Source organism: Notamacropus eugenii, chromosome 2 (assembly GCF_028372415.1).
Source record: "Notamacropus eugenii isolate mMacEug1 chromosome 2, mMacEug1.pri_v2, whole genome shotgun sequence".
Lineage (NCBI taxonomy): Eukaryota > Metazoa > Chordata > Mammalia > Diprotodontia > Macropodidae > Notamacropus > Notamacropus eugenii.
Window position 1 is genome coordinate 88,282,919 of NC_092873.1, and position 23,003 is coordinate 88,305,921.

The 23,003-nt window shown below is 42.1% G+C and overlaps 1 protein-coding gene and 1 pseudogene across 2 annotated transcripts; one reads left to right on the forward strand and one right to left on the reverse strand.

The window, feature by feature from the left end:
• Positions 1-278: 278 nt before the first annotated feature.
• On the reverse strand, positions 279-17,942 carry LOC140525908 (antigen peptide transporter 1-like). 2 transcript variants are annotated; one of them, XM_072641681.1, is made up of 11 exons: positions 16,916-17,942; positions 16,307-16,421; positions 16,032-16,162; positions 12,484-12,689; positions 11,103-11,300; positions 10,412-10,540; positions 10,078-10,266; positions 9,390-9,563; positions 8,998-9,160; positions 7,531-7,667; positions 279-1,120 (listed from the first exon to the last, which is right to left on the reverse strand). In XM_072641681.1, the coding sequence occupies exons 1-11, from the start codon at positions 17,487-17,489 to the stop codon at positions 905-907; spliced, it is 2,232 nt and encodes a 743-aa protein (XP_072497782.1). In that variant the 5' UTR covers positions 17,490-17,942; the 3' UTR covers positions 279-904. The 2 variants fall into 2 exon arrangements, with proteins under 2 accessions (XP_072497782.1, XP_072497783.1); XM_072641682.1 differs by lacking the exons at positions 10,412-10,540; positions 11,103-11,300.
• On the forward strand, positions 17,663-22,272 carry LOC140522749 (proteasome subunit beta type-9-like; annotated as a pseudogene).
• The last annotated feature ends 731 nt before the right edge of the window (positions 22,273-23,003 follow it).

Genomic DNA, 23,003 nt, shown 5'->3' on the forward strand with positions numbered 1-23,003 from the left:
CAAAGACATTGATAGTTATAGACTGAAAAAGAAAAAGAGGAATGGGATGTCTAAGTGACTTTCCCACAATTACACAACTGGCAAGTAACAAAAATTAGAACCCCCAGATCTTCTGACTCCAACTGTATTCTTCTAGCCATACTTTTCGAGTAGACCAAGAGTAAGAGGATGAGAAAAGCTGAGTTTGGGGGATTCCTGTACTTAGTTGACATGGCATTTAAAGAAAAAGCTGCAGAGATGCTGAGCTATTGCAAGTGGAAGAAAAAGAAACACAAAACTTAAGAAAATGCCAAGTTTATTCTCAACACCACGCATTTCCACAATAATTCTGTGTCATCTGAATAGAGAGCTGATCCTCCAATGCCCCTATCATTACTGTGTGTATGGAGACACTTCAGTCAACTTCTCTGATAACTTCAACTCACACACCTTGAACTCTGGCTCTAGAAAATATGACTATTAACTACATTGTTATCCATTCTTTACAAGCTCTAGAACTAGACAGTAATAATCTCCTTGGGGACAGGGGCTCTTTTGTTTCTATCTTCATATCTCTAGTATCTAGAACAGTGCTGGTACATAGTTGGTGCTTAATAAATGTTTGTGGAGGGAATGAATGAATGCTCATGAGTTTATTCCCATTAAGGGCTTCTTTGCCTTCTCCTCCACTAGTATTTGCAATTTAAAAGAAGAGCCTGCAGTAGAAAATCTTAAACCAAAGCAATTAATGTTGATGATGGGAATATAATTAGTAGGTATATAATCATGGTTTGGAAAACCTTTCTGGAACTGCCAAATCATATCATGTGGCAAAAGAGTCTGAAATTCTTTCTCTGTACTTCCAGTTTCAGAAGATGAGAGAGGAGCTGTAGTTTTCATTATAATGGAGATTTGAATGTGTTGCTCATTCTTGATGAGCCAAATTTCCTCTTTTGACCTCCACCATGGCCCAGTATCGGCCCCTTTGCTCCATGAGCTGCCTATGGGTCCCACTCTCCTGAATGACCCCCTCCTCTAGGAAGAGTATGTGGTCAGCCCTTTCCACAGAGCTGAGTCGCTGGGTGATGAGTAGCACTGCTTGAGAGACCCTCCTGCGGGCCTCATACAACAGTTGCTCTACCTGGAGGAAAAAGTCACAGATGCAGTTAGTAAGCCTCATGCACAAACCATAGCATCAGTACCATTGGCATTAGCTGTGTCACCTACAGTGACCCCTTCCATCCCAAAGAACTGGTGTAAGAATCCAATGAGTCCCAACAAGGAATATTGTAGTCAAATTCCAAAACTACCAGGTTCAAGAGAAAATACTACAAGCAGTCAGAAAGAAACAATTTAAACATCATGAAACAATGAGGAATATGCAGGACCTTGCAGCTTCTGCATTAAAAGAACAGAAGGTATAAAATACAATATCCCATAAGTCAAAGGATTTTGGATTACAAACAAGGTTCAGATACCCAGTGAAACTGAACGTAATTTCTGGGGAGGAGACAAACATTCAATGAAATGGGGGACTTCTAAACTTTCCTGATGAAAAGACCAGATCTCAACAGAAAATTTGATCTTCTAATGCAAGACTGAAGAGAAACATAAAAATGCAAACAAGAAAGAAAAAACAACAACATGGTATTTATAAGGGCAAACTGTTTACATCCCTACAAGGGAAGATGACACTTCAGACTCTTGGAACTGTATTGTTATTGCACCATTTAGAAGGGATATACATAGACGGAGGGTGTAGGTATAAGTTAGCTTTATATGATGACAAAAATAAAATTAAATGTTGAAAAATCATTGTACTTGTAGAAGAGGAAAGGAGGAGGGAGACAAGGGTAAATTACAGGCACAAAAACCTACTACAATAGAGGGAAAGATGGGAGGGAAATGAGCATTATTTGAACTTTACTCTCATCAGATTTGGCTCAAAGATGGATAACATAATCAGTTAGGTATAGAACTTTAACTTATCCTGCAGGAAGTAGGAGGGGAAAGGGGAAAAACAAGGGAGGAGGTTGATAGAAAGGAGGGCAGAAGGGAGATGGTGGTTGAAAGCAAAACTCTAGTGAGGAGGGAAAGGGAGTAAAGAGAGAGAAAACCATAAAGGGGGCATAGAAATTGGACGGAGAGAAAGACCCACATAATAATCATGATTATGAATGTGAATGGGATGAACACTCCCATAAAATGGAAGTAGAGAGCAGCATGGATTAAGAATCATAATCCTGGGTGAAGCCAGGATGGCAGAGTAGAAAGACACACGTATGCTAACTCTTACCCCACAGCCTATAAAATACCTATAAAAAAGAACTCTCAACAAATTCTAGAGCAGCAGAAGCCACAGAACAATGGAGTGGAGGAGATTTCTAGCCCAGAGTGACCTGAAAGACCAACAGGAAAGGCCTGTCCCACTGGACCCAGAGCAGAGCCAAGCCCAGCCATAGCCACATGGCACCAAAAGGAGAAGATCCAAGCAGGCTTCAGGGACAGGATCTCCAGTGGCATCACAGATCCCTCAACCCACAGATGCCAAAGGTCAGTGAGAGGGTCTTTTTGGTTGGCCAAGAAGGGAGCAAGGTGTCCCCATAACTCAGGCCTCCACAAGTGGCAGCAGTAGAGGCAGCAGGAGGACTGGGGCTCCTAAAGCAGGCAGTAGCCTGCATCCATTGTTGAAGATCTCATAGTAAACCCCCTGAGGGAACTGAGCCCTGTGTGGTGGCTCTGCCTCCACTTGAGCAGCTGATCTTCATCTCACACTAAATAGGAGCCCTGCCCCCATCTAAAGCCCCTGAGGCTTTGGAGCAGCTCATCTGAATCTCAGCCCCCAGTGCTGGCTTTGAAGAACTGGAGGCGAGGTGGTTGTGGAGAGGAAACTTAGAAGTCAAGTAACTGGCTGGGAAAATGTTCAAAAAAAGGGGAAAAAATAAGACCTTAGAAGGTTACTTTCTTGGACAACAAGTGTCTCCCCCCATCCTTTCAGATAAGGAAGAACAAGGCATACTGTCAGAGGAAGTCAAGGCCTCTGTCTCCAGGACCTCCTAAGGGAACTTAAACTGTGCTCAGGCAATAGAAGACCTTAAAAAACAGGTTAGCAGCTTACTAAAGGAGAACCAAAAAAATGATGAGGAAAGTAACAGCTTTAAAAAGAGGCTAACTCAATTGGAAAAAGAGGTCCAAAAAGCCAATGAGGAGAAGGAGGTTTTAAAAAGCAGAATTAGCCAAATGGAGAAGTTTGAAAAGCTCGCTGAACAAAATAATTTGCTGAAAGAGAGAATTGAGTTCAGGAAAATGAATGACTGTGAGTTAAACCAAGCAGTTAGCAAACAAAATCAAAAATTTGAAAAAATAGAAGATAATGTGAAACATCTCATTGGAAAAACAACTGACCTGGAAAATAGATCCAGAAGAAACAATTTAAAAATTATGGGACTGCTTGAAAGCCATGATCAAAAAAAGAGTCTGGACATTATCTTCCATGAAATTATCAAGGAAAACTGCCCTGATGTTCTAGAATCAGAAGGCAAAATAAATATTGAAAAAATCCACTGATCACCTCCTGAAAGAGACTTGAACAGAGAAACTGAGAAATATTGTGGTCAAATTTCAGAGTTCCTAGATCAAGGAGAAAATACTGTAAGCAGCTAGAAAGAAACAATTTGAGTATTGTGGAAATACTGTCAGGATAGCACAGGATCTGACAACTTCAACATTAAGAGATCAAAGGGCTTGGAATGGGATATTTCAGAGATCAAAGGAACTAGAATTGAAACCAAGAATCACCTACCCAGCAAATCTGAGTATAATACTTCAAGGGAATAAATGGTCATTCAATGATATGGAGGACTTTCAATCATTCATATTGAAGAAAAGACCAGATATGTATAGAAAATTTGACTTCCCAAGACAAAAATCAAGAGAAGCATAAAAAGGAAAACAGGAAAGAAAAATCATAAAAGACTCTCTAAAGCTGAACTGTTTATATTACTGCATGGAAAGAAAATATTTATAACTCTTGAACCTTTTCTCAGTATTTGGGTAGATGGAGAGACTGTACATACACACACACACATATATAGATAGAGAGTACAGGGTGTGTTGAATCACAACAGACGATATCCACAGAAAAAAATAAAAGTAAAAATTAAGGGATGAAGGAGGAAAATACTGGGAAGAGAAAGGGAGAAATGGAATGGGGCAGGCTATAACTCATAAAAGAGATAAGAAGAATCTTGTCCAATGGAGGAGAAAAGGGAGAAGGGGAGAGGGGAAAATTGAAGTTACTCTCTCCACATGTGGCTGAAGGAAGGAATAACATGCTCACTAAATTTGGGATGAAAATTTGCATCACACCACAGGAAAGTAGGAGAGGAGGCAACAAGTGGGGTGAGGGGAATGTTAGAAGGGAGGGTAAATGAGAGAAAGGAGTCACTAGAAATAAACACTTTCAACAAGAGACAAGGTCAATTGTGGGGGGAAAAATAAGCAGGTATAGAGTAGGACAGAGGGTAATATAACTAGTATTACACAACATGATTATTATGAAAGTCTTTTGCAAAACAACACATATTTAGTCTGTATTGAATTGTTTACCTTCTCAGTGGGACTGAGGAGGGAGGGGGGAGGGAGAGAAGTTGGAATTCAAAGTATTAGCAACGAATGTTGAGAATTTTTATTACATATAATCAGGAAATAAGAAATACAGGAAATGAGGTATAGAAATTAATCTTGCCCTATAAGAAAAGAGAGAAGATGGGGATAAGGTGGGGTGTGACAGAAGGGAGGGTACATTGAGGGAAGGAGTAATCAGAATGCAAGGTATTAGGAAGTAGGAGCAGGGGAGTGATGGGGAGAAAAATTGGACATGTTACAAAGTGAAGTAAAAGTAATTAGCATTAAAACAATTGACTGAATTAATTACTGAAAATAAATCAATGACATCTTTAGTTTGGGGAAAAGAATTTTAGTCTAAATTTCCCAGAGGAAGGTAACCTCAGATAAAATTTGGCATTTATGGAAAAGTTAAGATTTTAATGGTAAATTTGATTTTGCTATTGCTATTTAATCAGGAACTAGAACATGTGTAGAAAGGCATGTAAGCCACTTAACACTTGTCTCAAAAGATGTTCCTTAGCCAAAGTGAAATTATAATCATATTCGAAATCTGGTTGTTGAAACTTGCCATTTTTAGATGCCATGGGACTATTAAGTGACTGTTCTTCTGAGTCTGACTCCAGATATGGATGGCAAGAAAGGAGGTCTGAGCCTCCTAACCCTAACCCTCGACTATAAATTCATGATACCAGTAAGCCTGTGAGATGCTGGTATGAACTGCAAAAGGTGATTTCATGGGAAGGGTGGGAGAGAGGCTGTTCAGCCTGGGCTCAGATAGGATTCTCCTGACTCAGTTTCCCCACTGACACCTGGCACTTTAAGCCTGACTGAGTGCGAGTTGATAGTCTACTCCTGCCTGGAATTGACATGAAGTTGGGGAGATATTGTTTCCCTGCAATGTCCCTACTCTTGGTGGCAAAAGTCAAAAGGCGTTTAAACTTATTACCAGATCTATTAAATTATAGATTGTTGGCAGGGGAACATCTGAGGTTAAGTCTAAAATTAAGCTACTAAGCATAGGACTTTAGACCAACAACAATAAGTTAGGGTCCTTCATTCTTAGCAATACTGTGGAGATAATTAGGTCAAGAGCTTGTGAAGTTAGCAACATAAATATTATTTGTGTCTCAGTTGGTTAATGTTTAAAAAAAAATTCTTTTGTGGTCCATATTGTAAATTCTTTAAAAAGAAGTATCACCTGGCCAAAAGTTTGAATTGTTATATCTGTTTTTAACTGTGTTAAAAATGAAAAATAAAATTTACAAAAAAAAAAAGCAAAAACAAACAAAAGAATCATAATCCTACAATATGTTATTTATAAGAAACACATTTGAAGCAGAGCATTATACACAGAGTATAGGTAAAAGACTGGAACAGAATATGTTATGCATCAACTGAAGTTAAATAAAACAGGGGTAGCAATCCTAATATTAAACTGAAAAGCTTTTGTAAAAAACAAAGTCAATGCAACCAAGATTAGAAGGGAAGCAGAAAGCTGGGAAAGAAATTTTACAACTAGTGCCTCTGATAAAGATCTCATTTCTAAAATATATGAAGAACTAAGATGAATTTATAAAAATACAATCATTACACAATTGATAAATGGTCAAGGAATATGATGAGACAGTTTTCAGAGGAAGAAATTAAAGCTATCTATAGTCATATAAAAATGCTCTAAATCACTATTGATTAGAGAAATGCAAATCAAAATAATTGTGAAGTACCACATCACACCTATCAGATTGGCTAACATGGTAAAACAAGAAAATTATAAATTTTGGAGAAGGCATAGGAAAACAGGAACACTTATGTATTGTTGGTGCAGTTGTGAACTGATCCAACCGTTCTAGAACTTGAATTTGAAACTATGCCCAAAGGGGTAAAACTTGTGCATACCCTTTGACTCAGCAGTACTATTTCTATGTCTGTATTCCCAAGAGATCATAAAATGAGAAAAGGACACACATGTACAAAAATACTTAAAGTAGCTCTTTTCGCATTGACAAACAATTGGAAATTGAGGGGATATCCATCAATTAGAGAATGACTGAACAAGTTGTGTTATATGAATGCAATGGAATTCTACTGTGCCATAAGAAATATTAAGCAAGTGGATTTCAGAAATTCCTGGAAAGACTTATATGAACTGATGCTGAGTAAAATGCTGATGTTGAGTGAATCAGGAAAACATTGTACACAGCAAGAATCTCATTATGCCATGACCGACCTTGATAGACTTAGCCATTCTCAGCAATGCAAGGATCTAAGATAATTCCAAAAGACTCAAGATGGAGAATTCTATCCATATCCAGAGAAAGAACAGGGAGTGGAAAATGCTATCCACATCCAGAGAGAGAATTGGAGCAGCTGAATGTGTATGGGAGCATACAATTTGCTCTCCTTTTGTTGTTTTGTTTTGTTTCTTCTTTCTCGAGGTTCCTCCCATTACTTTTCATTCTTCTTTATATGACTAATGGGAATATATGCTTAATATGAATGTATATGTAGAGCCTATATCAGATTGCATGCTGTCTCGGGGAGCGGGAAGCAGAGGGTAAGGCACCAAATTCAAAACTCGAAATCTTATGGAAGTGAATGTTGAAAAGTAAATATAAATAAATAGCATATTTTTTAAATTAAAAAAAAAACATTATAAAAATGGGAAAAAAATAATTCAGTAAGCTCTAGGGATAGAAGAATAGACCCAGCATATCCCTAAGGATAATTCTGTGATTAATCAAGATGTTTTGGTGACGATAAAAAAAAAAAGGAAAAGAAGTCAAATTTAAGAATTTTATCTAAAAGATACTTTTTAGGCTTTCTCAAACAGGAAATTCTTTGGGTGTATTGGGAAGGAATTAAGATCACCTTCAAACTTTAAGGATTTGAGAATTAGGAGAATTGAAGAGGTTGCTGTCTCACCCATAACTGGTTGTCTGTGTCCAGGGCACTGGTGGCATCATCTAAGATGAGGACCCGGGGGTTCCGGATTAGAGCCCGAGCCAGAGCCACTGCCTGACGCTGACCACCTGACAGCTGGCTCCCAGACTCTCCTATCTCTGGAGAGAGAACCAGATGCATTGAGAGCAGGTATTATAGACACACAAAAACATACGCTTACTCTTTGGGACTAAAGTGAGTGTAGAAGGCTGAGACCAGTCTCTCAGCACAGTAATATGATGTCAAACATTCTCTGGGAGTCCATGGAAATTGAGAAATGAGATTCCAAAGGCCTTTATCTACCTATCTTTGCAACTCCTGTCCTGGAAGACAGGACTCATCTAGGTCAGGATATCTAATCAGCCCCAAGCCATGTTCCATATGCTATGCAGTCACCCATGTGGCCATGGCCCTGCCACTGCAAGTGTACACTTGCTTTCCCTTTCCACTTCTTGTTTTGCATCTGTAATGGCAATTTAAAAGGAAAGATCTTTCCCATTCATCAATAGGCCCATATGACCTACTTAAATAACCTGGAAGCCTAAGTCATATATGATGGAGGGAGCTTACTGAACATGTAGAACAGAATTAGAAGGAAATGACTGACACTGGTTGGAGTGGAAAAGAGAGGACAACACAGGACAACAGGTATAGCAAGGCTTGTGAGTGTTTGCTTGTGAGAAGGTGGGGGAGGGGCTTGGGAATGCCTGTGTCCCCAGGAGTGCTAATGTGTATTGACTTCTTGACTACTGTGACTGATTTGACTTTCTGGTATTGGGATGTGGCTTTCTGGTGTCTGAATAAATGCTTTTCTTCTGCCTGGAAAACATTTATACAGCACATACTATGTGCCAGGCACTATGCTAAGCTGTTTATATATTTTTCATTTGATCTCCCAGCAATCCTGGGAATGTGGGTGCTGTTATTATTCCCACTTTACAGATAAGGAAGCTGAGAAAAACAGAGGTTAGGTGACTTGCCTAGTGTCACACAGGTAGGATCTGAGACTGGATTTGAACATTTATATTTTTGAGGCAGCTAGGTAGCATAATGGATACAAGCTTGGAACGAAGCCAAAAAGACTCAAGTGCAAATAAGACCTCAAAACCTTAACCAGCTGTGTGACCCTGGAAATTTTACTTAGTTTCCTCAACAGCAAAAACAGACAAAAACAGCACCTACCTCCCACCGCTGTTGTAAAGATCAAATAAGATACAATTTGAAAAGCACGTAGCATAGTGCCTGGCACATACTAGGCACTTAAATGATTGTTCTCTTTTCTTTGTTCCCTTCCTCTAGTACTGATTAAATTATTTTTCACTGATTCATTCATTCTTTGGAATTTGGTATTCTGTCTCTGGTATAGGGTTCAGTTAAACATAAAATGGAATGAACCAGAAATAGGTGGTGGAGGGATGTGTCTACCTAGTGAGTGAATATTCACAGTACCTGTGTAGTAGCCCTGGGGCAACTGAGAGATGAAATTGTGAGCTCCAGCCTCTCTGGCAGCCCCCATGATCTCCTCCAGCTCTGGCTTCCAGACCAACCCATAGGCTATGTTTTCATATAGATTCCGACCAAACAGCTGTGGCTCTTGTGACACTGCAGCCACCTGGGATGAGTCAGGAGTAAGGGAAAGTAAAGGCAGGAAGAGGGAGTTCAGATCAAGGCTTGCACATTTTCATTCCTTGTGATAAACTCCTTATTTCTATCACATCCACCAACAAGGATGCTGCTGGGCTAGGACCAGGAACTCTGCCTGCTGTTCTTTCTCCTCTTCATTTCTTCATTGACCTATTTTCCCAAGGGTGCTCTGACCCAGGTGATCCTCCAATCCTCACCTGAGAGTGCAGGTATCGGTGCTGGTATTGGGCCAGTGGTTTTCCATCCAGCAGCACCTGGCCCTGTGTAGGTTGATACAGATTCTGCAACAATGCAGCCACTGAGCTCTTCCCAGATCCATTGGGCCCCACTAGGGCTGTCACCTTCCCAGGGCGCAGAGTGAATGTCACTCCCTAAAGGAACAAGAAAGAGGGAGTGTCAGGGGAGAGACAGAGAGAACCTATACCCTGATCAGGCACGTACACACACACCACCACACATACATACATACATACATACGTACATACATACATATATTCCTCACATCATGAGACAGGGCTAGTGTAATTCCTGCATAAAGGGGAGAAAAAAAGAGAAGGTAGAATAGAAAAAAGTTGAGAGGAAAAGCAGTATCTCAGCCTCCACTGCCAGAAAAGGGGGAAAGTGGAGACACCTCTGAAAGATTTGGGTTTTTTATACAGCTTCCTTGAGACACCCAAGCTGATTTGTGAGTTGTAGGTGGGTTCTCTTTGAACCTTTCTGTTATTTGTGTGGAGATACTGGGAGATGTTACTATGGTACCTGAAGCAAAAGCATATCATTCAGTCCAGGGAAGAGGAGAGATGGTTTGAGGGAGGTAGCATCCTAGAGAGCATCTGATAGGCTTGGAATTGGAAGGAGTGGAGTGTGAGAGGGAGGAGGTGATACCTGGAGGACCAAGACATCTGGCCGACTGGGGTAAGAAAAGAAGACATCTTGGAACTCTACAAGGCCATGCAAGGTAGGAGGTGCCAGGGGACCACTGGAAGGGCATTGGGGTATCCGATCTAAGTACTCAAAAATCTTCTCTGAGGATCCCACAGCCTTGTGTACATTGGTAATGGTGGAGAGCAATACCTGAAAGAAGAGGGATGAGCTATGAGGAAGGTGAGGGGACACCATGGGATATATGACAGAAGGGATGGAAAAAGGATATAGAAAATGGAAACTGGAAAGTGGAAAGAAAGAAGGAATAAGGAGCAATGGTCAGTGTGGGTCTCACCTCAACAATAGTGGTGAACTGGATCTGATAAAGGAAAAAGGTGACAAGGTCTCCTCTACTCACATCCCCATCAGTCACCATCTTTCCCCCCATGTACAGAATTCCCACCTTCAGCAGGAGTCCTAAGAACTGGGGAGAGATCAGAGAGCACATGTTGGGGGTAGGAGAGGCCTGTAAGCCTAAATATGTCACATTCATGGAAATAATGCCATTGGAGTCTCAAATATATCCAGGGTGACATCATTTGTTATCATACAAAAACAGGAGTGAGGTCTAGGGAAGGAACTAAGAACCCTCTCTGAATTCATGCTATCCATGCCCATTGAACAAAAATTATTTTCCCTTCTCCCCAAGTTCCCCCTCTCCAAGCAACCTGGTGCCTAAGAAGCCTCATGAAAGGGAGATATAAGATGTATGAACATTATGGCACCCCAAGGTGGCTGTGAAAAGGACCTCATAGTAGAAAGACAAGTTATTTCCCTGTAAAGAAGGTAATGCTCTGGATTCCCTTGATGAAGGCAAATATCTAGAACTCCATAAAAGAGAAAAAAAACTATGAGACCAATGATGATAATGGGACTTTTACCTCAGAGGTCTTAAAATCGAAAACTTGGCCCAGTAGTCCCTGGATGGAGACTAATGTCTTTAAGTTCTAGTCTAAGAGGTGGGTACTCTATCCCTAGATACTTACATTGGTAGTCCATATATTGAAAGTATAGATCAATGCCAACTTCTGGTTAAGTTTCTCTGTCTTCTGGAGCTTTTGGGCAAACCTCAGTGCCTCTCCTTCCTCATTGGCAAAGCTTCTGACTGTGGACATAGCAGACAATGCCTCCACAGCCACCTGGCTTGATTCTGCCAGCGATGTCCGCACTTGAACTATCTGGGACTATGGGGACAGAGGGCAGTAACATCGTGTTGCATAGAGAGAATTTTCTCAGTACATTTTCATGATTATATGAAATTGTTGGTGTGAAAGATCAGGGAAGGTGGTCCTGTGGTTCTGAGCACTCTCTGTGTCCCTAGTCCACAGCAAGGGACAATGTCAGGGAGTAATTGGACATTTCTCCAGGACCCTGCTGGAGAATGGAGGCAGTGTAAGAAGACAGTGCCAAGAGCACTGCTTGGGGAGTTAGGAAGTGTGAATTCCAGTGTAAACTTTGCTACCAGCTAATTAGTCATGAGATCTGACAAGTCATTTATTTTCCCTGGTCTTTACCTTATTTATCTGAAAATCAGAAATAGCACTTGCATTAGCTAACTCCTAGTTGGGTAATAAAAGAGCTTCGCAATCTGTAACGTACTCTGTGGATGTGTCATTAAAAATAGTATTACATGACCTGCTAGTTGGTACAGTAGAAAGAGCATTGAATTGGAGTCAAGGAGACCTTAGTTTAAATCATCCCTCAGATACTAGTTGTGTGGCACTGGGAAAATCATTTAACCTTTCCCACCATTCTCAGTTTCCTCATCTATAAATTGGAGATAAAAATAGCCCCTGTCTCTCAGGGATGTTGTGAGCATCAAATAGGATAATCTATGTATGCAAACGTTAGAAAATATTATTATCATTATATTCCTTTCCATTACTACTGTTGTTATTCTCTGATGTCAGGACCCTGAGACAACAGTACCAGAATCAAGAAATACAAAGACACAAGGAAAGAGTGAAAGCAGAAGGAAGGAATTATCAGTCCCCTTAGAAACTAGAGGAACATAGGGATTCCAGAATTTGGGTATCAAGAGAAGAGAGAAGAATAGAGGGAAAGAGAAAGTATCCTAGAAAGGACTGTAGAAAATTGGTATAATAAGGAGACATAGTGTAGAAAAATGGCTAGAGAATGAGCTGGGAACAGAGGCTATGATAGAAAAGGGTCAGAGTTCAGTCAAGACAACCATCAGGGCCACAGTGCAAAGATTATACATCTTATAGTCTTCTTCAGTAGAGGGGACAAAGGGGGGCCAGGAGAACTAAGCCTGTCAAAGCTAAGTGTAAAATACAGATTGCTACACATGAAAGTAAAGCCACAGTTGGGGAGAAATGCTGGAGAAGAGAGGTTTCCTGGACTTACCTGTTGCCACTTGCCCAGTTCCTTGGGCACAAAGAAGAGCACAGGCAAAGCAGTCAGTGTGACCACAGTGAGAGTTGGGGACCCCCAGAGCATAAGTCCCAGCAGACACAGTCCTCGAAACAAGTACCACAGGAGCAGGCTTAGCATAGAACTCAGGGAGTCACTCAGCATGGCTGTGTCATCTGACACCCGAGAAGTTATAGCACCTAAGGAGGAGGAAGGAAAGTTGAGGGTCTGGCAAGAGTTGGGCATCTGGAGCAGTTGCAAGGGGAAATAAGAATATGAAGAGAGTATGTGTCAGATAGGAAAGTGTCTGGAAAAATTTTGGAATGAGGGTAGGCGCACATGAGTTCAGCCACTGTCCTAGGGCTACTGAAGGGCTTATGGGAGACCAAGAAGATTGGAGAAGGGTGTGTGAGGTTGGCTGATGCAGCAGGATCACAGATACAAGTTCTCCTTGGGGATCTAGTGATACCTATTGTGTAGTCATGGAGTCAGAGGACCAAGCATTCAAATTCTAAATGCGGCAAATCATTGGGATTGCATGGGGTCAGATCAAGAGCAATAGGAGGCAATTCTCTCTGGTTCTGAGAATAAAGTGGTGTAGGATCTAAATTTTTTGTATAGAGGGAATGTACATATAGTAGTGTGTTTTTTCTGATCTGTGGATTGAAAGGCCAAAGAAAGTACGGTGATTACTATATTGAGTTATATAAAAGGTATAAGGAAAGAGAGGAGGGTGGGAGATGTATTCTATTTCCACTGTTATCACTCTGAGATAGATCTTACCCTATTTCCCCCCACTGGGACTATTTATTACAAGAGGCTTTTTCCCCTACTTTCTTCTCCCTGCTGCCTATCCTTAATACTGATGCCAAAAGAATCATTCATGTGCATAAATTTTATCATGTTAACTTCTCTGCACAAGTTTTCAGAAGTTTCCTATTGTCTACTACATAATATTCCTTTTCCTCCTGTTTGTCAAGATCCTCCCCAGTCCACCCTACTCTTTCACTCATTTCATAATACTCTCTTCTGTACAATGCTCCCTGTTCTCATAAGTTGTGTGCTCATGCTGACATGTCATTGTTCCTTATGCTTGGAATGTCCTCTTTCCCTATCTTTGCCTATGAATTCCTATACATTCTTTCAAGCTCAACTCCAGTGCTACCTCTCCTAAAAAGTCCACTCTGATTTCCTCTTATCCCTCAGACTATAAGGAGCATTTCTCTTCCCCATTACATTCCATCATTCTTATTGTTTTATTGATAGACTATGATTGACATGATTCATCTCAGTATCTACTATGTGATCTTTCTTACATTATGAATATGGATATACTTACTTCCTAAAGTCTTCTAACTTCAAGCAGCACCCTTACTCTCAGGAATAGAAATTAGTTGATATTGTTGCCAGAAAATGTATAAATGCTTATGCGTATTTATACATAGATTAGTAATAAAGGTTACACATACACACACACACACACACACACACGCACACACATACACACATTCTAGGAACTGGAACTGTATTCCCTCCTCTCCTAGAGAATATAAACTAACACTCATATGCAGAGTCTTTAAGAGAAAGGTTTCCTTCATCAGAAAACCTTTCATTTTCACTTGGTAAAATGATATAAAATCATCTTTCTCCTTCCATCCAGGTAATTTAGAGGCAAAACTTCATGGGTATAAGTGAGGAAAAGGAATACAATAGAATAGAATAGGAATGGGTTAGGACCTAATCCATAGTACCTCACTGCTCTTCCACCTGGATGCACTCCTCTGGACATCTCCATCAACAGGAACCTCTTGCAAAATCACTTCAGCCCTAGGACTCATACTGCATTGGCATCTGCTGCCTCTGGGGGCCCTTGTTCCATCTAATTGGAATGTGGAGAGCTTCTCCAAGAGCTTCCATTTAAGGAGGATGCAATCTCTTCATTTTCATCCCAACTGCATTTCTTTCTTCTAGATTTCCCATCATGCCCCTGAGTTGAGTGCCACCCCTCTCTTTCCATTGCTTTTCAGCTTCCTTTTGGATGCTGTCTTCCTTCATTAAATTATAAGCTCCTTCAGGGCGGGAGCTGTCCTTTCCCATGTTTGCATATATAGTGCAGAGTATAGTTCCTAGCACATCACTATTGTTGTTTTGTTGCTTAATGGTGTTGAACACTTTGTAAGCCCATTAGGGTTTTCTTGGTGAAGATACTGGGGTAGTATACTATTGTCTTCTCCAGCTCATTTTACAAATGAAGAAACTGAGGTAATCAGGTTGAGTCACTTTCAACATCACAGAGTTGGTAAATGTCTGAGATTGAATTTGAACTCAGATCTTCCTGACTCCAGGCCTGTCACTCCATCCACTGTCCCACTTAACTGCTCTACCTAGCATATAGTTGGTGCTTACTAATATTTATTGACAAACTATCCTGAATACCTAGGTAATCCTAGCTACTTCTTACATTTTTCTTTTACTTTTACCCTTCTAAGCAGCCACAAAGGTCCCCTCCATCTTTTGAAATACACTGGTAAATATACACCTGGGCTCAAAGATCCTTCCCTGTTGCAACTGGGATCATGGATCAGATCTCCCATTATCTCCCTTTGTTATCCAAGAGTAGATTGGGAAGAAATTCATTTCCATAGACTTCACAAATCCCCATCCTTCAAACAACTATTGCACTCAAAAACCTAAAAGCAGACATTTGGAAACAAAGTTATAGATTACAACTTGTACCATATCATTTCCCATATTAGAAGTCCTGCCCCCTAAAAGAGGCATTTTTAACATGCATGAGAGATGGGTATTTCTGTGTACAAAAAGAAGAAACTAGGATGCCATATCTGAAGCTGCCACAACATCAGCCCAATTTGGACACAGATGACAGCACTGAAATTTTATAACTAGAAGGTGCCTAAGAGGGCAGCAAGCCCAAGCCTCTCGTTTCACAGATGAAGAAACAAGTTAAAAGACTTGCCCAGAGTAATGCAGCCAGTAAGTACCTGATGCTGGATTGAAATCCAGGTCTTCCTGACTTCCAGTCCAGGACTATATTCACTACTCTATGTTGTCCTTCCTTTAGAGGACCACAGCACTGCTCCTGTCTCCAGTAATCTTAAGGCTTCCTTCAGCTCTATAGACTATTCTTTGATATATATCCCTTGGAGACAGAAATCTTGTATGTAGCTTTCTCTTTGCTCCTTGGTGTAGACCTCTGAATTCCCACATGATCATTAATTTGGGGAGGCCTTTGGGGTCAAATATTAGAGGCAACTCATCAAACCTCCTCCTTTTAAAGCTTCTTGAACTCACACATATCTTACATTCAAATTGCTATACTAAGTGGCTCCTCTTCATCCTATTAGACAATAAGTTCCAGAAGGGTAGATACTGGGTCTTTCCTAAATTTTTCTATCTCCTCTAGCACCCAACACAGTTCCCTGAATAAACCTGGTGTTTAACAAATGTGTGTTACTTTTTGTTATAAGGGAAGGAATAGAAAAGAGCATAAGAATGTGTTGTGTGAGTGTACAAAGACTCACCTGTTTGGTTCTGTTGAAAAAAGTCAGCCTCCTGGGACAGGACAGCCCGGAACACTTGTTCCTGAAGATTGCTGTGGGCTTTGCCCATTGTGTAATTATAAATTCCATTACCCAAGAACTCCAAGAAAGCACTGGGAAGCAATGAGAAAACGGGAGAAGGATTAGCAGGAGGCATAATAGGAGGGAATCTTCTGTTGTATCAAACTGCCTTAGCTTCCAACTTCCTCAATTCCCTAGTCCCCTAATCAATGAGTTTCCAAGTCCAGTTCCCAGACCTGGCTAGTGTGAGTGTCAACATGAAAGTGATGCTTCCCGTGAAGATAGCACCTGCATCATCCTGCAGAATCCAGTCTGTGAAGCGACCAGTAAAGAACGGGATAACCATCTCTCCTGGAAGTGATGAGGTGGGGGGGGGGGGGGGTGACAATTAATCAACTAATAGATGTTTATTGGAAATTTACTATATCAAGGCTAGGAACTTTCAGCTGGACTACATGCCCACCCTAGTACAGAAAGACAATCCCCTCACCTGAAGACTCCCCTTTACCACACAGTTACACCCCAATCCTCTCACTATTTCCACAAATCACAGGATGTTAGACCTCCTTTGTTAGGTCCCTGTGAGATTACTCAGTCTAACTCCAGATTAGAGACAGAAGCCCAGAGAGGTAAGAGGAATTTCCCAAAGTCATACAGCTTACACACAGCATTAGGAGGCAGGTCTCCTGACTCCTAAGTAGCTGTGGTGTAAAGGCAAGACCACTAGATTTGAAGTCAGACGTTCTGGGCATGAAGTTCTGACTCTGAATTTCTCTCATGTCCCCCTGACTCACCGCCCACAATTCCCAGATTTGCCCAGCTCCTTGCATTCCCCCTCTCCTCACCTAGACAGGACAACAGGAGGAAGAACATCACTAGTAGGAAGCGACGCAGTTCTGGGCCCAGGAAGTCCAGCAGTCGGTGCATGATGGATCCCCAGCCTGTGGGACCCACCTGCACCCAAAGATTCCCAAGTTTCTTCCACAGGACAAGCGCAGGCAATGCCACGGCGTAGCTAAGAGCGAAAGCATCGAATCTGCTCCCCCAGTGCTGCGGCCCAGCCCCGCCTCCACTCTTCAGAGTCTCCTTCCCTCGTAGAGCCCTGAAAGAGGCTAACCCAGGCAGCGCCAACCCCAGCGCTGCCGACAGGGGCCCCAATGCAGTCCTCCAGCTTTGAGCGCCAATCCCTTCCTGGCTAGTGCTCCAACGTATCCCCAACCACAACACCCCCCAACGGGCCAGGCCGGCCACCCAGAGCAGGAGCAGGGGAGGCACGGTGGGTAGGACCAAGGGCAGGAGCTGAGGCAGCGCGAGACGGAACAGCGCCCAGTCCATGAGCAACAACAGCAGAGGCGGCCACAGCCCCCTTGAAGGAGTTCTGGGGCTTTGAAGCGACGCAGGAGACCCAGAGCCAGCCATGCGCGGGGCGCTGTCTGGCCCTGAGCCGGATTCCTCCACTTCTCTCCACACTGGCTAACAGTCTGGGTCCAGGGAGTGCTGGTGTCTGTGTCCTGAGCGGGGTCCTGTACAGGGCTAGGAGTAGAGAAAGGGTCAGACCGCGGTCAGAGTCTCAGATAAGCTCAGGGAGGGAAATGTGCTGGACTGCTCAACAGCAAGATATGAAGCCTTTTCCAAGAAAAGAAATAAAAGCTACCGCGGTTTCTTGGATCCGTCCCGCCAAGACCCAGGAGATTCCTGGGTTTGAGACTTTAAATAAATGGGGAAAAGGAAACGCCTTGTCCCTTCCTTAAGCCCATCTCTCCTACCACAACCTCAACTCCCAGGTTCTCGGCTCAGTTTTCGGCTCAGAAGAATTATTCCCTCCAACCGGCGCTCTTGCGGGCTGTGTAGCTTTACCAGTCATAGAGCACACCAACCCTAAACAAGTTAGGAACTGGATTGGACCGCAGCCCAATACTACAGAGGCGCCCCCTGGAGGGAAGCGGAGGAAGGACGGCGGGGCTAGAGCGCTATTCCTGGTCAAAAGCAGTGCCCGGGGCGGAGAGGAGCAAGGCACAGCGCTGGCAGGATGCGGGAGAGCCTTCATTTTGAGGATAGAATGGATATCCTGGGGGTAGAAGAAATCCTTACTGGGGTAAGGACAACAAAGAAAGATGGGTATGACTTTGCAACCCCGGCGTCACGGACTGAGCGGAAGAATACAAGTGGAAACAACCCTTTACCACCCTTCCTCAGTCAGCACAAGATAGGAAGAAAAACTTCACTTTGGGAGAGGCAGTCTAGGAGTGCTGAGTGAGGATGAATTGTAAAGGCTGTCAGAGGATGTCGAAGAGGGGCGTCCAGAATCCGCCGCAGATGCGGGGGGGAGAAGCGACTTCCAAGCCCTTTCTCTTTCACTTCCCTGGGGAAACTTGGCAGTGGCGAGGGGTGTGGGGAATGGAATTTGGGAGAAGAGAGAAGAAAAAGAAGGTAGACTCTAGGAAGGAATCCCGTACATGGGTGCTGGGTGAGTGAAATCTTGGAGTGATGGAAAAAGGCTCTTTTTTGTTTTGTTTTGTTTTGTAAGAACTATTAATTCATCACATAGACTGCTTCCAGTAGTACTCATGCGGGAGACAGATAACTACAGGGGCAAGTGAAGGAGTACCCCTGATCTGATGGTGCCCCAGGGAATCTTCATCCTTGGTTCAGGTGCCACCGTGCACACCACCCAATCCTTCTCTGGGGACTTAGCCCCTAAACTTATTGCCTAAGGAAGACGGGGAGGAGGAAATAGAGTGACAAAGCAGACCAACTCACTTGGACTACTAAAGGACTGAGATCGACACAGCTCTGTAGGACACCAGGGACTAAGGGATGTGGGACGGCCTCATGACTCTTCGTGATAAATTTAATTTAGCAGACATTTAATCAGCCCCCGTACAGACCCTGATGCACTGGGTCAAGTAAGGAAGAAAATCAAGCATCGTGGAGTGTGCAGTGTAATGGGGATAGCACTATACAACAACAACCTAAAAATTGAAGTTCAAAGGAGAGAATGAGGAGATTCTTTGAGTTGGGTGAAGAAAACTGGGCATGATTTAAATGAAGGAAGAGAGAAAGCATTACAGAAATAGGGAAAGATATGAACAAAGGCATTGAGTAAGAAAATGCAGGACATAGGATCAGAAGGGACTTGAGAGAGGATTCCTTATTTATTGTTGGGGAGACTGAAGATCAAAGAGTTGAAATGATTAGCCCAAGATCACATAACTGTCTAGTAGCAGGTCTGAGATTAGACTCAGGTCCTCCAAATTATGATGGAAAACTGGTAAATATGTGGCTAAAGAATAAAGTACTTACGGGACAATAGTATGAGAAGGGGTCTTGGAAGGCAAAATGTAGCCAGCTTCTGGATAGTGAGTGGGGTTTGAGTAAGTCACAATAGGTAATTAAGACATCTTCTGGAATGCAGAGGTAGTGATTTTTACTTCAGGCAGCAAGGATAACAATAATGGGTATTCACAATCAATCAAGCATAAGTGTATAATGTTCTAACTAGGTTCAGACCATAGACTCCAGGTTTCTTGGAATTCAAGATTTGTCTTTTGGCTATAAGAGAAACCCATTTCCTCCTTATCCAAACCAGTTTAACTGTATCACTTCAGTTTTTTAAAAAATTGGCTCAGCTCCTAAATACACAACCTTCATTTCACCATGCTGAGACTTTACCATGAAAATCATCCAAACTTATTGGGGGGAGCCAAGCAACAATTCTTATTTAACAAATTCACAGTCCTCCCCTTAGCTAGTACTGGACCATATCTAGATAAAAAATATCACACATTTCAACTTTTTACACTGCGGTTCACTTCAATATGAAAATAACCAGGCCTACAAAGATACACAAAATCTTCCTTCCCCAAAAAGGTAACAGGTGTACCCTGGGTTTTTCCCGATATTCTTTTCCATATGATAGAGAAGAACATCGCTTGAGGAAGGTCCTGGTTGGTGGACAGAGTCTTACCCCCAACCAGGTTGAGATAACTCCTCCCTGCTATATAAAGGAGTGAGGCATCATAAGAAGAAGAGTATACTGGAAATCAGACTCCTTGGTTCCACTTATAACTTGGCCATTAGCCAAATTTGTAACAACTTTGAGGTGTCTGTTTCCTATAATCTATCTGTTTTCTGTTTTCTATAAAATGAGGGGGAGACTGCAAAGGTCTCTCTGAGCTCCAGTGCCCTAAAATTCTCTGCTTCTCCAGACAACTATAATGGCAGTGGAGTTTGATGGTGGTGTCGTGGTGGGTTCTGATTCCCGAGTTTCTGCAGGGAAAGTATCAGAGGAGGATCAGGGATGGGGGAGTCTCCCCAAAGGGGGATGTTACCTAGCCCAGGCAAAAGAAATTTTGTGGAGTTAGTTTTGGAATGGATGGAGGTCAACATAAATAAAAAGGTAGGAGCTGGTATAATAGGAAGTTGGAAGCAGAAAATGGAAAGAAATTAGGGTATACTTGAGGGAAATAGAGATACTGGAGTGGGGGATATATTTGCTAAGAGTGAGAATTCCAGGATAAATGAGAAGCATAACTGGAAAGGATGAGCAAATAAGGATCTATTCCTCATGTCGTTTTCTTAAAACCCTCTGTCTTATTATCTTCTTCTTCCACCACTCAGAGCAGCTATAGTGAACAAAGTGTTTTACAAGCTGGACCCTCTGCACTAATGAATCTATCATACACTGTCTGGTTCAGCTACTGATGCCCAGGCCATAGCTGACATGGTCACCTACCAGCTGGAGCTTCATGGGTATAAATCAATAATGGTCTTGGGATTTTTAATTCTCATATACTCCCCACCCAAACTACTGCAGCTAGATATCACTCTTTTCATTAAATTTCCCTATCTCAATTCTATTTAATATACACAGAATAGGGGGAGTGGGGTGGGTGGAGGGGTGACATGGTGGGGAGGATGTAGACCTCCTTAGACACAATGAAAAGTTCTCCACCACCCATCAAATGAAATTGTAGTTTGTGTTGGGGTGCAGAGGGGGAAGCAAATAAGAAAGGGATGATAGTGAAAAACCAGAAGTGTAATGAAGTTGGAGTCTGGAGTTTTAAAGCTGTAGATTTTTATTTTCGAATTATGAGGATTTGAGAGAGGTGCAGGAGTGTGGTACTTCAGGGAACAATGGCTATTAATGGATGGAGATATAAGAATCCCCCTTTCCCCCATTCTGTCCACAGTAAACATGGTAAGGAATATCACTTATAAATACCTGGGAGAGCATTCAGTCCTTCTGATGGTGACTGGCTGGAATTCATACCAAGGAGGCCAAGTGAAACCCTCCCAAAAGCATCACAACCCCTGTAATTAGCCGGGGGGGAGGGCACAAGTCATGCTGTCACTGAGGGCCAGAGCTACTGTTGCTGGAGGTTACTGTATGGTTTCAGTATGAGTCCTGAATTGCGGAATCTAAGGTCTAAGCTGAGGAATGAGCCTCTCTCCTATGGGACTCCATAGGAGGAGGACTGTAGTCAGGAAAACCTGAGTTTAAATCTGGCCTCAGACACTTACTAGCTGTGTGATCCTGAGTAACTTAACCTCTTTTTGCCTCAGTTACCTCATCTGTGAAATGGGGATAATGATACTATCTATTTCCCAAGGTTGTTATGAAGATTAAATTAAGAAAATAATTATAAAGTGTTTAGCACAGTGCCTGGAACATGTTAAGTGCTATATAAATGTTAGTTATCATCATCATCATCATCATCTTACTTTTTGATTATCTTATCTCAGGTGTATGGGATCTTAAAAGGGATGCTCACTTGACAGACTTATGCTATGGGAGCTCTGAGAGTACCTACATTTATGGCTATGTACATGTCACCTATAAACCACACATGTCCCCTGAGGAGAACTGACGGTTCACTACTAATAGTAACTAACCCATCAAGGCAAGGGGGGAAATTAGAACTAGAACAGTGGTCCTTGGGGAGAAATAAGGGGATAAACCTCCCAAAGGAATGAATATCCTGGGCTCTGAGAATATCCTGGAGAGATAGGCAGGAGGGTCTTTGACCAGGATAAACCTGCCTCTTCTCCTGCCTGTTCAAATCTCTCAATAGCTATTGCTCTGGCCAAGGGTAGGGATGGCTCCAGTGGAGGTGTCATCTATTTGATCACCATCACAGCTGCTGGCACCAAACAGGAAATCATTTTGGGAAAGGAGCTGTCCCAGTTCTATAATGAATGAGGCATCCTCACATGTTTCTCAGTCTCTGTTTTGTAATAAACTTCTTGTATTCAGAGTTTGATGTAGTCATTGGGATCAATTCAGAGGATTATGAAAGAGAATACAATGTGCTATAGAGAACAAAACCTCCGCTGAGACTCAAAAGAGTGTAGTTCTAATCCCTCCTCTTCCAAATTTTGCAGTATGACTTTGGGTAAGCTACTTCCTTTCTCTGGGACTCAGTTTTCCCATTATCATCTGAAGGAGTTGACCTTTATGATCTCTAAGTTCTATAGGATTCCTAAGATTCATTCCTGCTTAACAGTCTATGAATCTTAGTAGTCAGGGAGATGAAGAAGGTGGCGCATCTCTCTCTCTCTCTCTCTCTCTCTCTCTCTCTCTCTCTCTCTCTCTCTCTCTCTCTCTCTCTCTCTCTCTCTCTCTCTCTCATATATAGCCATACCTCTGATAGGTTTGAAGTCTAATAGTGCTTTGGAAGAGACAAAATATGCACAATGAACGTAAGTCTGGCTTCAAAATTATTTTTTTCTGAAATAATCATCAAACTTTATCTGTGGAAGAGACTTTAGAGATTAGCTTAATATTCTAACCCTCAGTCTTTAGCACAGGAACTGACACATATTGATGATTCTGCAGTGAAACAGAGGTACAAAGAAGGATAGCAACTTGCCCAAAATTATACAGCTAGTATTACCAACCTCACATTATGAAATATATGAGTGTTGTATATT